This window comes from Oenanthe melanoleuca, chromosome 26 (assembly GCF_029582105.1).
Source record: "Oenanthe melanoleuca isolate GR-GAL-2019-014 chromosome 26, OMel1.0, whole genome shotgun sequence".
Taxonomy (NCBI): Eukaryota; Metazoa; Chordata; class Aves; order Passeriformes; family Muscicapidae; genus Oenanthe; species Oenanthe melanoleuca.
This window is the reverse complement of record NC_079359.1, coordinates 3,515,023-3,531,122: the sequence shown is the minus strand read 5'-3', so window position 1 is coordinate 3,531,122 and position 16,100 is coordinate 3,515,023. Positions and strand designations below refer to the sequence as shown.

Genomic DNA, 16,100 nt, shown 5'->3' with positions numbered 1-16,100 from the left:
ACCTAACTCAAACCTCAACCCTAGCAATTTAGACTAGAAAGAGAAGTATCAAGATGAGTAGAAAGTAGATACCTGAAAGATCAATAGCCAGGTGAATTGAAAGACATTAAAAAGTAAAATAAAATGTACATACCAGAAACATGAATGAAAGGAAGGATAGGAAGTGGGTACTAGAAAGATAAATAACAAACTGAATAGAAAGTAGACAATAAAAACTAGATACAAAAGCTATAAATAGAGAGAGGAATAGAAAGTAGATATTAGAAAGGTAGATAGACTGTGGATACCCAGACCACAGAGAGCTGAAATGTGGAAGAAGCCAGTTCCAGGCTGGGACTCTGTTTCTGGTTTGTTCTTGATGGTCCTGGAGCAGTTGATGGCTTTTTAATTTTTTTAATTGGTTTGGGTTTTGACTCTATATGCCATTCTCTTTTGTATATGTGTGGTTTTTTGTTTTTCATTTATTTTTGCTTTATTTTGCAGTTCTTTGTGCTGCTGTTATGTATTGGCTATGAGTGGCAGTGGGAAAAATTTTTGTCGCCTAATTTGCATATACAATAGAATATTAGCATAATCACTCATTAATAATTCTTCAGTGCTCCATATGGGAGTAAGTGGGGTGAAGAATATTAGTAATAATATGAGAGATGTTACGCCAATCTGGAGCACTATTTATGGGCTTTATGCAATATAAATAAAAAGAAGACAAATAATAGCGTCTGGTGCAGAAAATGCCACGCTGCCTTAAGCCAATCTTTTATTTAATTAATTTTTTTAATTCGAAAAGTCTGAACAGAAACAGCTCCTGTGTCAGACCGAAGCAGCCAATTGACCGGACGTAAAACGCCACACGAGAGGCGAGTGGGATTCCGAGTCTGGAATTCCCTGGAAAAGCAGAAATCCCAAAATCCCAGAAAATGTCTCTCGGCCCCCCCCCCGGCAGGATCCGGGTGGTGCCGCCCCGCGCCCCCCCCCGCGCCCCCCATGGTCTCTCCCGCCTCGCCAGTGCAACAAGCCCCGCCTCTCTTCTTACGTCACAGCAGTGCCAGCCTCTGATTGGTGGATCCGCGACACCTCGCGCGCAGCGACCAATGGCGGCGCCGGGCCCGCCCGGAGGCAAGATGGCGGCGCGGCGGGCTGCGGGCGGGCGGCCCTGAGGCGGCAGCGGGGCCGCGCTTTGCTCCGCGCCCCGCGCCGCGCCGGGGGCCGGCCGCCCGGGGTCCCCGCTGCCCGCTCGCGGGCTGGCCGGCCCGCCGGGCCCGCCCCGCCCGCAGCCATGGCGGCCGAGAGCGGCAGGCAGTTCTGGAAGCGGAGCGCCAAGCTGCCGGGCAGGTGAGCCCGGGGAAGGAAGGGGTGCGAGGGCCGCGCCCCCCGCGCTCTGCCTGGGGAAGGAGCTGTCACCAGGCGGCTTCTGAGGGCTCGGGGATACAGGAGGATCTGTCCCGGCTGATGGGGGCCCGGGGTTCCTTCCTGCAGTAGGGGGATGCCAGGGCCGCCCCGGGCTGGGGGTCGGGGTTTGCTGTAGAGGGTTTGATGTACAGGGCGCGGGGTGGGTGAGCGCTGCTCCCTCACTGCAGGACAAGGCCGGCGGTGTGGGGGCTGCGGGGCCCCTGTGTGCCCCCGTGGGAAAGGAGGGATCACGGTGCCTTGGGGAGCTCTCAGAGCCAGGGCTGTGCCACCTTCCTTTCCGCAGACCCTGAAGAAAACTCGTCCTGCCCGAAGTCCTTAGAGGTGGCACCTTGGGTGGCAGCAGCTCTGTCCCCAGGGGTGTCCCTGATAAGGCATGGAGCCCCCAGTGCCCTCTGCTCGGGAGGATGGACTGGGGGGCTCTGCTTGAGACCCTGCCTCAGTTCCTCTGGCTGTCGTGTCCTGGTTCCTCTCAGGGCACTTTTACTCACTCAGGGATGGGAGAAACAAATGAAATGTGGGATTGACATGGTGTGTAGGAAGAAGAGGCTGGTGTTGATGGAGGGGAGGCTCCCTACAGCACCTTGGGAGCAAGGAAAGACATGGAAAGAGAGCATCAGCCTCTGTGGAGGCTCTCTGAAGTGCTTTTCTTGCCTGGTGCTCCTCACTTTTGCTCTCATTTGCCTTATCTGAACCCTGCCCTTCGCCTCCTGGGGTATGGGTGCAGACTGAAATGCTTAGTTGGCTCTAAATCCTGCTGGGCCAGTTAAAAATCTCCTCCTAATGTGCTTTCACTCATCTGCTTGTCACTGTGCAACTCCTTCAGGTTGGCTGGACAATCCATGTCTGTGGTAAACAAAGGGCAAGGAGCTCTCTGTTCCTCCTGTGCTGCTCCTGTGGGAGGAAAATCCTGTGCTTTCCCTGGGTTATTTCCAGCTGCTCCTGTCTCTTACCCGAAGCTCTCAGCCATGCTCTCAGCTGGTGGTCCTGGACAGCCCCTCTCTGCATTTGGTGATTTCTGAGCTTTGCCTTGGAAAGCTGAAACCAGGTGAACCGGTCTGGCCGGCAGCCTGTGACACTCTGCATCGGGAACTTTTTGGCAGAGTTCTCTCCTTCTCCTCACTGCCTGCTTGGCAGATCTCCTGGATCCAGGAGCCCTGTTACCTCCTGTGTGCTGCTTGTTTCCAGGCACAGTCACCAGCAGCTCTTCAGCAGCCTGCCCCAGAGGGTGGAGGTGGGATGTGCTGCATCCATGGTCACTAGACATCGACCCCCCTTTCTTCTTTTTCATCTGAGCTTTGAGAGACTCTCCTGTTCAGATTCTTGGCTCTCTCCTTTGTTTTCCCTGACAATCTGGCAGAGGGAGGCTTTGCAGGGACTTGGATGCTGTGTTGGCTTCCTTTTCCATGACACTTTGTGCATTTGGTCACTTAGTTGTATTAGCTCTTATTTGGTAATAAAGTTTATTAGCATTTGGTCCCTGTAGATTTAGGGTGGATTTTAGGTCTAGGTTTAGAACTGGTAAATACTGTTTTGGTTTTCCACTGCTGTCTTGTGGTTTTTGCACTGGTAATTCTGTGCCTGGTTAATTTTCTAGGGATGTGTTGGCTGAGTACTCTGGTGTGTTGTCCTCTGTGATGTGTTGTTTATTCCTTGCTCTTTATAGAGATGGGCAGCCAGGGTCAGCAGGGGTTATTTAACTGCTGTTTTAAAAAGGGAGAAACAGCCTGCTGGAAGTAAATGTGTTGTGCCCAGAGGGGCAGTGGTGTTTCATGGCTGTGCTCTGCTGCAGTGTCAATAGCCCACACCCTGTGATGATCCTGTGAGGTGTCACACAGCCCTTGCACCTCACACCATTGGTCACCCCTTGTACCCTGCACTGAACATCCAGGCAACAGGAAATGCCTGTGCCAAAGAGTTTAAACTGGGACAGAACAGGGGACCTGTCCACTCGAGCTGGGAGCACAGCTTAGGTCAGCTTGAGATTCTTTGTCTGGGAATGTCTAGGTTGTAAAACTTTAAAAAGAGCTGTGTGGAGCTGGAACCCTGTGCCATTGTATCAAACATTGATTCAGAGCCCCAGGAGAAGGTTTCCTCCCCCAGCACTGGCTGCCACATCCCCTCCTCTCTCTAGCACACATCCTTCATTGCTCTTGTGTGGTCCAGGCCTTCCCAGGTGAATGGAGGCAGGTCCCCACTGGCAGCCTGTGGGTCCCTGGCAGGGAGGAGGAATCTTGTGCTGGATATCCTGGGACAGTGTGAGTTTGGTCTTGGCCATGGGAGAGGCTCTGCTGGTTCCTGTCCTGCAGGGAGCTGCCACAAGTCACTGGGAAGCAATGCTGATCTGGAGGGCTTCTTCTTCTTCTTCCTCCTCATCATCTCTTTGCTATGTCCACCCCTGGAGATGCCTCTGCTTAATTGCTGTCCTGACTTCCAGCTGCTCATTAGTCATCACACTCTGTGCTAGGCTTAATCCTGGATGGATAAACTCAGTGAGCACTTCCAGCCACGAGGGACAGCCACTGCAGTGGTGAGCCCACCCCTAGCTGGGCTGCTCCACCAGGGTCTCTCTGTGCTGTGGTTGTTTCCAGTCTCTGCCCTGGCTCTCTGCATCTCTCCCCTGCCAGCTGGATCTGCTGCCTGTGCATCCTCAGCTTGTTCCCAGCTGCACTAGGCTGCCATCCCTCTCCTCCAAGGCTGGGCTCTGCTGGTTTTACTGCTGGGCACCATCTGCAGCTCCTAGAAACCAGGCCAGCTCTATTGACCCAAGAGAACTTGTTCCTTGTGTGCCAGCTCTGAAAGGGCCTTTGTCTCTGCCATGGCATTGCATGACTTGTTTTCCAGAGGTTGTTTTCCAGGGTGGGGTGGCTGTGAATAGTTCCTCCAGTGCAGGTGATAACTCAGGATCCCTGTCTCACCTCCAGGGTCTGTAAAAACAGTGATGAGCATGTTTTTGGTAGCTTCTCTCTGAGGTGATGCTCCCCAGGTAGGGCCTGGAGCCCTCAGGCTCCTTGTCCCACAGTCCCAAGGAAGCAGGGATGAAGATGTGGTGACTCATTTCAGGCCACACAGGAAGTAGTTGATTAAACCAGGATTTGGACCAGAGTCAAGCCACGTGCTGTGCCAGGCATTCCTCCTCCGTGGCACTGGCTGTGATCCTGAGGGCCAGCATGGGCTTCAGACCCTGAAGTACATTTATGGAGGAGCCCCAGTGTCACTGCCTGGAGTCCTTCCCTGTCCCACAGGGCCTGGGAGGGTGAGTTCCCCAAACTGGGAAAGAGAACAGGTGTCAGTGTGTGCAGCAGGCAGGCTGAGACACGTGGTCATGTGGAGTGAGCTGGTGGTGCAGGAAAGAGCAGATCTCAAACCCCAACTCAGGCTGGACCAGGCCTAAGAGTTTAAACAAGGCTTCTCTTTGCTACTGCAAAGAACAAATCTTCATCAGCATTTGGCATTTTGAATCTAAGGCTTGTAACTTTGAAGGTTTTTGAAGCTGCTTTTGGTCTTTTAATCAGTTCCCAATAGCAGGCAAAAAGTGTGACCCCAGTTCAGGCTGAGACCTCTTTTTACAGCAACTTGGGTTTTTTTCTTTTCCCCTTGCTGCAGCATTCAGCCTGTCTATGGAGCACAGCATCCTCCACTGGATTCCAGGCTCACCAAAAAGTAAGTGTTTGTCTGCTGGAGATGCAGGCCACAAGGCCTGGCAGGTTTGGGGCTCAGCTCTGCAGTAGGTGAGGTCTCCAGCATCCCTGGCACTGTGATAGTGCAATAAAAAAGGACAGCAGTGGGGTGTGGTGCTGCCTTGAGCTCTAGGAAAGCATCCAGGGAGAGCTTATCTGCTGGTGCCCTTTATGGCCAGAAATCCATACAGTAACACCCACATCAAAGGAAACAGATTTTTTTTTTTTTTCCCCAGCAGTGTCTGATCCTTCTGCTCCTCTTTGGAGCTGGAGGAATTAAGGGAAAGGGAGGTAAAGCAGCTACAAGGCTGGAGAACTGCAGCAGCCTTCCCAGCAGGAAAAGGCAGAATTCCTGGTCTGAGCTGCCTCCTTGTCCCTGTCCCATGCTGTGTAGTGGTGAAAGTTCCCTGCTTCAGGTGGTGGACTTTGGCTCCTGGAGCTTAAGAGTAAATTCCTTCTGTGCCTGAGGAAAGACCCAGGCTGGTCTGGCTGCTGGGAACAACTGCAGCTGTTTTGGGAGTGTCCATGGAAGGAGACCTGCTCTGTCTCCCCCTGACATGCCTCTCTCCAGGTTCTCCAGGCAAGACTTTTTTATTGGGTGTTCATGTACCTGTTTTGTGTGGGGTGGGTAAGACAGAGCTGGAGGAATTGTACCTGTCTCTCCTTTGCCCTTCTGAGGCAGGAAGGCTGGCACCTCTCCAGCTGTGTGCTGCCACTGTGGCCCCTGAGCCTGCTGTCACAGCAGCCTGTGACAGCCACTCCTGGCAGTGGGCAGCCCAGAGAGACTTCACATATTCCTTAGGTCTGGAGGAGGAACAGGGAAGCTGCAGGAAGGGATTGGCTGAGTGGAGTGTGGGGAAAGGAAGGGCAATGACCTCCCCCAGAGCAGGGCTCTGATCCTGTTCCTGCTCCAGCTTCATCAAGGAGCGCTCCAAGGCCCCTGGGCTGCCCATGAAAAGCAAGAAGGCCTCCAGCTTCCACGAGTTCGCTCGCAGCACCAGCGACGCCTGGGACATCGGCGATGACGAAGACGAGGACTTCTCCTCCTCCTCATCCTCCTCTTTGCAAACTCTGAACTCTAAAGTGGCCAAGGCCACGGCAGCCCAGGTTCTGGAGAACCACAGCAAGCTGCGGGTGAAGCCCGAGCGCTGCCAGCCTGCCCTGAGTGAGCTGCCCACCAACTGCAAGGTCATCAAGTCCAGCAGCGAGGCCCAGCTCTCCAGGACCTCTGGTAAGAGCCAGCAGCAGCCTCCTGCTCCAGTGCTCTCTTACTTGGCCACTGAACAAACTGCTTGTTGCTACTCCCAGTGTGGGCAAGAGGCTGTGGCACAACCTGTGAACACAACAGGCTTTTTCTTCCTTCTGGTATCCGGAGAGCCATTTTCAGAGGCCTGGCTTTAATGCTTGTGTCCTCAGCTGCTCAATATCCTGCACACAGGCATGTCTGCCCCAGAGTATTCCATGTTCTGGGTGTTAAGTCAGTTTTAGATGTGTTCAGTTCTTGTTGGGACTTGTTCACTCTCTGTTTCCACTGTGGTTTGGTGTGCTGCTCTTAGCAAAGGTCTGGGTGAGGTTGTGTTGACACAGCTTGGGCAGCAGCCCAAGCTCTGCCTGTGCAGTGAGTACCTCAGGAGATGGCACTGGCAGCCCATCAGCTCCTCTCTCTGTCCTGGCAATTAGCTTGATTTGGGTTGGATCTGGAGAGCAGAGCAGATCTGAACATCAGTTCTGCCTTGTCTCCTGTGTCCTCCCCACATGCAGAGGGAAGCCTGATCCACTTGCAGCCAGGTGTCTGGATGCAGGAGGAAGAAAAGGAGGCAGAGATGGGGGGAAGTGGTGGAAGAGTCACAGCAGATGCCTGCGAGCTGCTGATGCATTGGAGTGGGCCAGCGATGCTGTTCAGTGGTGCTGAGGAGCAGAAGGGGCAATGTGCAGGGTGTGACAGTGGCTGGGGAGTGAGGTGGGGATGGAGATGGGGAGCTCCTACCCCAGCTCAGTGCAGCCTCTGCTCCTTGCCAGAGGAGTCCTGTGTGCGGAGCCCCCTGCAGAAGCAGCAGTCCCTCCCCCTCCGGCCTGTCATTCCCCTGGTGGCTCGGATTTCTGACCAAAACGCCTCCGGGGCTCCGCCCATGACCGTGCGGGAGAAAACGCGCCTGGAGAAGTTCCGGCAGCTCCTGTCCAGCCACAACACCGACCTGGGTGAGTGGGGCAGGGTGAGGGGGCCTCTGGGTGGGCAGGGGAGGGCAGAGGGGCCCTGCTACCTGCAGCATGTCTGGAAAAAATCATTGCCTGCAGTTGTACCAGGTGGGTGTGTGCAGGAATTACTCTGTTGGCAGATGCTGATGTCCTCCAACCCCTCCCTGACTGTCCCTAATCGTTCTGCATCTTGCACATGTTGGTTGGGGTCACTGGGGGCTGTTGGGCTCTGCATGAGAACTCAGGCCCTGGCATATTGGTGACCCTGCAGCTCCCAGTTCTGTCCCCAAGCTGGGCTGAAATCATCTCTCCTCTCCTTGCAGCAGACCCACATCCCCAGTCATTGCTAGTGTGGGAGCCTTCCTGGAGGCTCATTGTCTCCAGAGCCTGCAGGAGCAGACTGGGCTTTCCTCTCCTTCTAGGTGTAGTGGTGCCTGGACGTGCCTAGGATCTAATCCATTGCCACCACTGTCCGTTTGCAGATGAGCTGAGAAAATGCAGCTGGCCTGGAGTGCCCAGAGAGGTGCGGCCTGTGACCTGGAGACTGCTGTCAGTAAGTACTGGGAGCTGGGACACCACAGTCTGGGAGGACTTGCCACTCAGGGACACCTCCTGCACCTCCCTGTGTCCCATAGCCAGCTTTGCTTGTGTGTGCCCAGTGCCCAGCTTCCAGGTGAGCTGTAGGGTTTTTTGATCAGGGAGTGCCCTTGCTGCCTCCTCTTTGAGCTCAAAGCCCAAAGGTGTGGGGGCTGGGTGGTTCACTCTCTTTTGGGGAACTGAATCTGATGAAGTTGGATTACTTCAAGATCAGGGGCTGGGAAGGCCAAATTGCAGGCAGGCTTTCCCCAGCTGCTGAGCTGTGTGCCTGATGTTTGTGGGTGCAGAGCTGGCAGGATGTCAGGGCTGGGGAGGCAGAGCTGCCCTGAGCTGGGTTTCCCACTGCAGGGTTATCTCCCTGCCAACTCGGAGCGCCGCAAGCTGACCCTGCAGAGGAAAAGGGAGGAGTACTTCGGCTTCATCCAGCAGTACTACGACTCCCGGAACGAGGAGCACCACCAGGACACCTACAGACAGGTAGGAGCCCTCCTCCTGCCCTTCTGCTTTGGCTGCAGCCCTCTCCTGTCTCCTGCTGCTGCTTGTCCCCGTGGCTGGGGTCATGCCAGGACTTGCTCTAGCTGTAGCTGGGAGTTTTCTCTTTGGGGGAAAGGCACCATGGTTCTGCCATTGTTAGTTTAAGCTTTTCCAAACTTGATCTAATACTAAATTTCAGCTCTGAACTACCTGCCTGTATATGAGCAGATAACTGTAGATGATTTTCTCAGTGCAGCTGTCATCTATAGCCTTCACTGTGCTTGTCAGCTCTTGCCTGGGGGAACACTGGTGGTGGATTCCCCTCTGTTAGCCTGTGACAAGTTATTGTGTCCCTGGAAAGCACAGCTGGTGTGTATAACCCACCTTCTTTTGCAGATCCACATTGACATTCCAAGGACCAACCCACTCATTCCCCTCTTCCAGCAGCCACTTGTCCAGGAGGTAAGAGGGGTGGTGAAGCTGCTGCCCTGCGTTTGCCATGGGATGTGTGTGTGGGGTGAGGCCAGCACTGCTCCTTGGGAGTGAACTTTGTGGGGAAACTTCCCTGCCTGACGGCTCCTGATGCAAATACCTCCTGGAACTGTCTGGTCTTGTCCCATGTTTCTGAAAGACATCAGACTTGGAGCTTGGAGGTTATGAGGTGATCTCTTCTTTGGCAAGATGTAGCCAAGAGCTGGTAAAAAACCTGAAGGTTTTGTTTTGAGACAAACTGAAGGTGTTTGAACCAGAACACAAGGTAGTTCTGTTGTGCTTCAAAACCTCTTTTATGGGAGAAACCTGGGCAAGGATGGGTTCAAGAGGTGGCCAGGAGGTGAGGGCACCTCTCCTCTCTGGAAACAAGCTCAGGGTGTGTGTGTGTGTGTCAGAGCATGGTGTCCAGGGAGTTGGGGCAGTCTGGGAATGCTGCTTGTTGTGGGGGAGGCTGCCCTGCTGGGGAGTGTCCTGATCTGTGGTGTTTTTCTGGAATTACTGTGCTGATACTTCATCTTCCCACCTGATGTTCAGCCAAGAGGCTGCTCTGCCATGAGGCATGTCCTGTGGATATTAAGCTGTCTGGGTCTTGAAAAGTTGGGTTTGCATTTCTTCAGGCAGAGGTTTTGATGAGGAGCCTGGACTGTCTTGTCTGTGTGTGGGATCTGTGGGTGACACAGGAGTCTCTCCTAGGACTTTTATGCTTCTAACATTCCCTTACTGCTGCTGAAGAGTTTGTCAGTGCATGGTCTGCACTCCCCGAGCTTAGCAGTTATGCTTTTCTGCCTTCCCTTTGTGCATGGCTAATGCAGGTACCTGCTTTCCCTGGTTCTTCCCTAGATTTTTGAGAGAATCCTGTTTATCTGGGCCATTCGCCACCCAGCCAGCGGCTATGTGCAGGGCATCAATGACCTGGTCACCCCGTTCTTTGTTGTGTTCCTCTCTGAGCACGTGGGTAAGTGACACTTGCTGCTCTAAGCACTCCTGAAGTGGGGTTTGAAGAGGTGTGAAATGCTGGCATGAGGAAAACCTGCTCTGCTGGATGAGGGGATATTGTGCTCTTCTTTCAGAGTGCCGGGCTGGAGTTGTATTTTAGTACAGTATCTCTGCTCCCTGGCTGAATTGACTTCAGCTTCATAATCTTGCTGAGCCCCACGGAAGGTGAAGTGCTAAGGGTGGGTTTGCATTTCAATGCACTTAACAACCTCACAGCTTGCAGGGCAATGGGATCTGGGCACTGAGGGAGCTCAGGCAAAGCCCTGATACACAGAGTTGGAGGAGGGTCTTGCTCTCAAAGCTTGGACTTGGCAGGCAGTTCCTGCTCTAGGAGGAATGAGTGAAGTTAAAGAGACCCTGCTGAGAATGTAAAATAAACTGTTTAAATACAGATTCCCTCCCTTGCTTGCTAGTACAGGTGTGTTTTTCAAACTGAGAGTTTCTGAAAGCAAACTGGCTTCTCCCTGCTGCTTCTGGATTTCTTGTCAGCCACTTGCTTTTAGCTGGAGATCAAGTCCTTTCCACCCATAGTGTTTTTATTCTTTCTCTGGCTCTAGCTGTGTTTTGGAGTTGACATTAATGCTAGGATGTCATAATCCCTGTGTTTAAAGGCTCTTAGTGTTCACTGTAAATAGTAGAAAAAAAGGAATTTATAAGAATGTATTAGTGACAGAAATCCTGTTGAATAAATATTTTTAAGGTCTGATCCAAAAAGTTGAAGTGAGTGAAAGCCTAAGGCTTTATAAACTAGTATTGATCTGCCTCTGCTGTGCCACTTTGTTGGCCAGTGAGGCAGCCAGTGAGGGCAGGGATCCCTGGGAAGTGCAAAGGAGAAGGCACCAAGTGTGGCTGTGATGGAGCTGGTGTGAATCCTCAGAGCTGCCTGTGGGTACCTGCTGGGCCTTCCTGCAGCCTGTTGGGTGTCAGGGATTAGCTCTCCCTGCATGTGGCAGCAGAGTTCATGCTGCATTGGCCCTGTTGGCTGTGCTGGGTTTGTGCTTCTCACCATCCTCCAGGGCTGTTCTCACCCCTGATTAAAGCTTCCTCTCTGAATGTGGCCTTCCTGTTTCCAGCTCTCTCTGAAACTTGGGTTGCAGGGAAAAACTCCTTTTCAGGGGAGCAGTTGTGCTGAATTTGGCCAAGCAATAACAGCCCTTCTGTCTCCATAGCCTGGCATTCAAAGGCAGCCATTAGGCCACAAGCTGTGGTGGTGGCTACCTGCTCCCTGGTCTGTGTAGAGTCAAAGACAAATCAGTAATTCCCTTTAATTTCCATGGAGAAGAGCTGGCAATGGTCAGTCCCTCATAACCCCTCTGCAACAGGATTTAAGTCATTATTTGGGGCCTCCTCTCTGCCTGCTTTTGCAGACAGGCCCTGAGGAGCTGGGCAGGGCTGAGATGGACACTAAACAGATTTTGCCTGCCTTTCTCCCTGCCTGGACCACATGAGAGTGGCTGTAGAGAAGGCAGCAGAGGTACAGTTTTGGATGGTGATGATGATGTGCAGCTGGAAGAGAGCTTTGCTGCTCTTTCTGCAGTACAAGATTGTGAGATTAGTGGGTTAAGCTCTTGTTTGTCCCCAAAGCTCCTGCTGGCAGTTTGCTCTGGAGCTGAGCTCTCCCAGGTGGGAGCAGTGTTGGTTCTGTCCTTGCTCCTCCAGGCAGGATCTCTTGGTGCTGGTTTTCCCCAGCCTGTGGCAGTGCCTGCAGTGTCTGAGCCAAGAGGGTGGCCTGGCTCCAGCCCTGAGCTCAATCTTTTTCTCTTGCTTTTTTCCAAGGAACATGAAAGATGCTTGCCAGGATTTCTGAGCCTCTGTAATTGGAGATGGGCCAGCTTAGCCCTGTAGTTTGATCTGATTTAGTGGCATGACAGCAGTGTGGTGGGTGCTCTGTTCCCAAGGAGGGAAAGGAGGGAGCTGCTGGGTCAGTCAAGCCAGGAGGGCAGACCTGTGTCTCCTGACTGTCTCTCCTTGAGACCTTGGTCCCACTGCCTTCCCCTGCCTGTTTCCCCCTCCAGCCACCAGGTTAAGGCAAGCCTGGCTTGGAGCAGCTGATTCTGCTCCAAGCTCAGCCAGCACCACTGTCACTCCATCCTCAGGCATCTCTCCCTTACACACCCTGGGGCTTCACAAGCCCATGTAAAGCAAGGAGCCTTTTTTACTGTGTGAGAACCCTTTGGGGACAGAGCTGCCACTGACCCTTGTGCTTAGGTTTAAAAAGCAAACTTGCACAGATCTCTGCTTCCCCCACACCAAGGCTCTTCCATGCATGGGGCAGCTTCTGTTTGCTGGGGCTCTCCTGCCAGCTGGGCTCCAGGAGAGGCAGAAACCCCACAAAGCTGAGCCCTGTCTGCCTCATGGCCCAGCTGTCCCTGTGCAGGATTAACTCAGTGCCTTTTTTGCTGCCCAGGAAGATCTTTGCATGCTTTTGGGTCGTTGCAGCTATGCCTGAGGGTCCTGATCTCCTAGAGAGGTTTCTGAAGCTTTGGCAATTCTTCCTCATGAGCCCTCAAAGGTTGCAGCCTCTGGGCTGTGTGTCTGTGCTGTGCTTTGGTCCTGATGAACCCAGCTGGGAGCAGGAACTGGCAGCTCCCTTGTGCTGCCCCAGGCCATGGGCAGTGTTCCCTTCCCTGGTTTCTGGCTGCAGTGAAGGTTTCCCCTCTCCCAGTTCTCCCTGTGGTGCTCCCAGCTGGCAGAGACCTGCTGTCCCCCAGGGCAGGTGTGCTGTGGCTGAAGGGGTTTTAGTGTGCCAGAGCTTTGTCCCTGCACAGCCCTTGTCCCAGAGGGATGGCAAAAGTGCTGTGGGATCGCTGGGGAGCTGCACTGGGTTCAGGGTATGACCAACAAGTCTTTTGGGGTTCTTCAGCTCAGCTGGAGAAACAGGTGAGTGCATGGATGCTGTGACTGTGCCAGGCACACCCTAACACCCAGGGAGTGTTGCAGTGTCTCCTGCAAAGCTTTGGCCTGACAAAGCCCCTGGGATTGTCCCATGTCCCTGGTGTCCCCATCTCCCTGATGCTCTTCCCTCTCTGTTTTGCAGAGGAGGATGTGGAAAACTTTGATGTGACAAACCTGTCCCAGGATGTTTTACGGAGCATTGAAGCTGACAGCTTCTGGTGCATGAGCAAGCTGCTGGATGGGATCCAGGTGAGCCTCTGGGGCCACAGGAATTCCTTTGTCCCCTCTCTCTGTCTGGGTGAGTATTCTGCATGCTCCAGAATTAGGGAGATTTTGCTACTTCCTGGAGCTAAATGTGTCAGTGAAGTGCTGGGGAGGTGGGTGCTGTGGCCCTGTCCTGACCAGAGAACTCAGAGCAGGCAGACATGGTGCTCAAGAACCTCCTTGGCTCATGGTAATCTCATCCCACCTGTGGAGGTGCTGACCTGGCCTCCATCATTTCTAACTGTTGTTAAAGCTGCTGCTTCTGACTCGGGGCCTCTCCCCACAGGACAATTACACCTTTGCACAGCCAGGGATCCAGAAGAAGGTGAAAGCCCTGGAGGAGCTGGTCAGCAGGATTGATGGTAGGTGACACGGGAGTCTGGTTGGGTTTGTCACTGCAGAGGGAGACCTTTGGGAAAACCTCAGGGCAGGGGTAAACACTTCTTAGAGCACTCATGGAACCAGAGCAGGGCCAGCCAGAAACCTCCTGGTGACAGCACAGGGTGAGGAGAGGAGGAATTTGGGAGGAAAAGGTCTCAGCCTGAAAGTGTGTGCAAGGCACTGTGCTGTGAGCAGCGTGCAGGAGCTGGGGCACTGTGAGCCCCAGGTGTGTAAGTGAAATGTGCTGTTTCAGAGCAGGTACATAATCACTTTAGGAAGTACGAGGTCGAGTACCTGCAGTTTGCCTTTCGCTGGATGAACAACCTGCTGATGAGGGAGCTGCCCCTGCGCTGCACCATCCGCCTCTGGGACACCTACCAGGTATGGGGCTCCCCTGACCCCCTGCCTGGCTGCCACTGTCCCTCTGTCCCTGTCCCCACGGCCATAGAGGTCTCCTGGCAGCAGCGGGGGTGCTGAGGGAAACAAAGCAGTGTGGTTACAGCCAGTTGGGTGAAGGGTGGCCCAGTAGGACATCTGTGTGTATCTGGGGGGTTGTTCTGCAGCTGAGCTGCAGGAGCTCACCCAGAGTTTTGCTGCCCACAGTCAGAGCCAGAAGGATTCTCCCATTTCCACCTGTACGTCTGCGCTGCCTTCTTGATCAAGTGGCGGAAGGAGATCCTGGATGAGGAAGACTTCCAAGTAAGAGCCTGAGGTTAGGGGTGATTCCCTGGGGAAGGGAAGTAGAGGGGAGGTCCAGTGTGGGCATAGACAACTCTCAGAGCTGCTCCAAGATCATCTAGTCTCAGGAGCTTTGCCTAGAAGTAACTTGAGCCTTGGTGATAAGAGCAGAGAGCTGAGCTACAGGAGGGTTCAAACATCAGTGTTTGCCAGCTGTAACCCTGTAACAGCACCCTTTATTGCAATGGGCTTGGGGTGATCCCCTGGTACAAATCTAGACCCAAGCACATCTTGATTTTTTCCTTGAGCCTTTCAGACCTGTGAGTGTGATGAGCAAAAGTTGCTGAGCACTGTTTCCACTGCTCAGGCCAGCCCTTCACTGGATCTGTGCTCTGCCTTGAGCCTCTCCAAACTGAGCATCTTCCCCTCTTCCAGGGCCTTTTGATGTTGCTACAAAACCTGCCCACGATACACTGGGGTAATGAAGAGATTGGGCTGCTGCTGGCTGAAGCCTACAGACTCAAGTACATGTTTGCAGATGCCCCAAACCATTACCGCCGATAGGGGCCCGAACTGGCTCCTCCCTCCTGTGCCCACCCCTCGTCCTGGCCTGATCTGATCACTGTGGCATTTTTGTCATCCCAATCCTCGGACACTCCAGCCAGGAGCTGCTCCTTGCTGTACAAAGCTCACCTGAACTCTTGTCTTAACTCTGAACGTGTGCCTGTCTGCCACTCCATGCGCTGGATGTGCCATGTTGACGACTCTCAGTATTTCACTCCGTGCTGGTGGCTCCGAGGGGCTGAGGGAGAACATGGGGGAAGCTTTACAGATAAACTGAGCCGGAGTCGAAGCCCTCCTGTCCTCTCCACTGCTGTCCTGGTCCTGTCAGGCTGGGAGCACTTTGGCTTTGCTCCTCCTGCTGCCCTGCACCTCGTGCGCTGCCCCATCCGCTCCCTCCTCTCTGACACCTCGCGCCAACTCCCAGATGAAAATGCCTTATCAGAGACCTGCCTGGCTGCAGAATCCTTCCCCACCAGGGTGGCAGGGCAAGAAGTTTCTCTCAGGGCCTACCTTCACTCCAAGGGTCCAGAGACCCCCCCCAAGAGAGTCCCTCGTGCCTGCCCTCCCTCCTCCTCTCCATGCTCTTCACCTACCTCTCCCCCAGGGCAGCAGGGCAGGCACCACGGGGCACGACCACTCCATCCACACACAGCTGAATGACACGTGCCAGCGTGGTGGAACTTTTGGTGACTGATGTTCTGTGAGTACAGCCCCATGCAGTGTGTGGGGAAGGCACAGAGGGGGTGCTGGTAGGGGAACAACATCTCTCAAAAACCTCCTGACAACGTCCCCACTCCTCTGAGACGTTCTGTGTATATTGTGTTCTTGTGTATATGGGTCAAAGATGTACAATATATGTCTTCTCTTTGTAGCAGATTTTATATTTATAACATGAACCCCTTGTTCTCCCCATCCTCCCCACGCCTGAGAAGGATGCCTGGCTATGCTGTTGCAGGGTTTTGAACCCTCTGGAGGTGGGAGGTTTCTGCCCTGGCTCTGCCTGAGGTGTGACAGAAACATCTCAGGCTTGGGGCAGTGGAGATGGCAGCTCCCAGCAGCAGCAAGGGAGAGCCCACTGCAGACACAGGGTGTGCAGTGCTGGCAGTGCCTCCCCAGGCCCTGCAGGGCAGGGCTGTGCTGGGGCTGCACTGCAGGAGGGGCTGGCTCTAACAGCCAGGGCAGCTCTGGTGCTGTGCCCCAGCATCCCTGGCTGGGCTGCTGTGGGTGCAGTTAAACAGCTGGGGGGGTTTCATGGCCCCTTCCCTGGGCAGAACCTCTGTGCTGTGCCATGGGCTGGTTGGGGAGGGCATGAGGGGAAGGGTCTGGGCCACCCTGGGTTTCTCCCAGGGCTTTCCTGGCAGGGCTGGAGGCTCCAGTCTCTCCACCTTCCCTTTCTGTTCCACTAGGGAGAAAGCAGCAGGCAGTGAGCATGTGACAGGCAGAACCTTGTTGCCAATAAAACTCCAAACAGTATCT

At 53.9% G+C, this 16,100-nt stretch overlaps 1 protein-coding gene across 2 annotated transcripts; it reads left to right on the top strand.

Moving 5' to 3' along the window:
* Positions 1 to 1,161: 1,161 nt before the first annotated feature.
* TBC1D22B (TBC1 domain family member 22B) lies at positions 1,162 to 15,495 on the top strand. 2 transcript variants are annotated; one of them, XM_056511365.1, is made up of 13 exons: positions 1,162 to 1,332; positions 5,014 to 5,070; positions 6,002 to 6,318; positions 7,107 to 7,286; positions 7,766 to 7,836; positions 8,229 to 8,357; positions 8,751 to 8,816; positions 9,687 to 9,801; positions 12,880 to 12,986; positions 13,288 to 13,363; positions 13,636 to 13,763; positions 13,986 to 14,081; positions 14,496 to 15,495. In XM_056511365.1, exons 1-13 carry the CDS (start codon positions 1,277 to 1,279, stop codon positions 14,622 to 14,624), a joined length of 1,527 nt encoding a protein of 508 aa, XP_056367340.1. In that variant the 5' UTR covers positions 1,162 to 1,276; the 3' UTR covers positions 14,625 to 15,495. The 2 variants fall into 2 exon arrangements, with proteins under 2 accessions (XP_056367340.1, XP_056367341.1); XM_056511366.1 differs by lacking the exons at positions 1,162 to 1,332; positions 5,014 to 5,070 and adding an exon at positions 5,560 to 5,667.
* Positions 15,496 to 16,100: the final 605 nt, after the last annotated feature.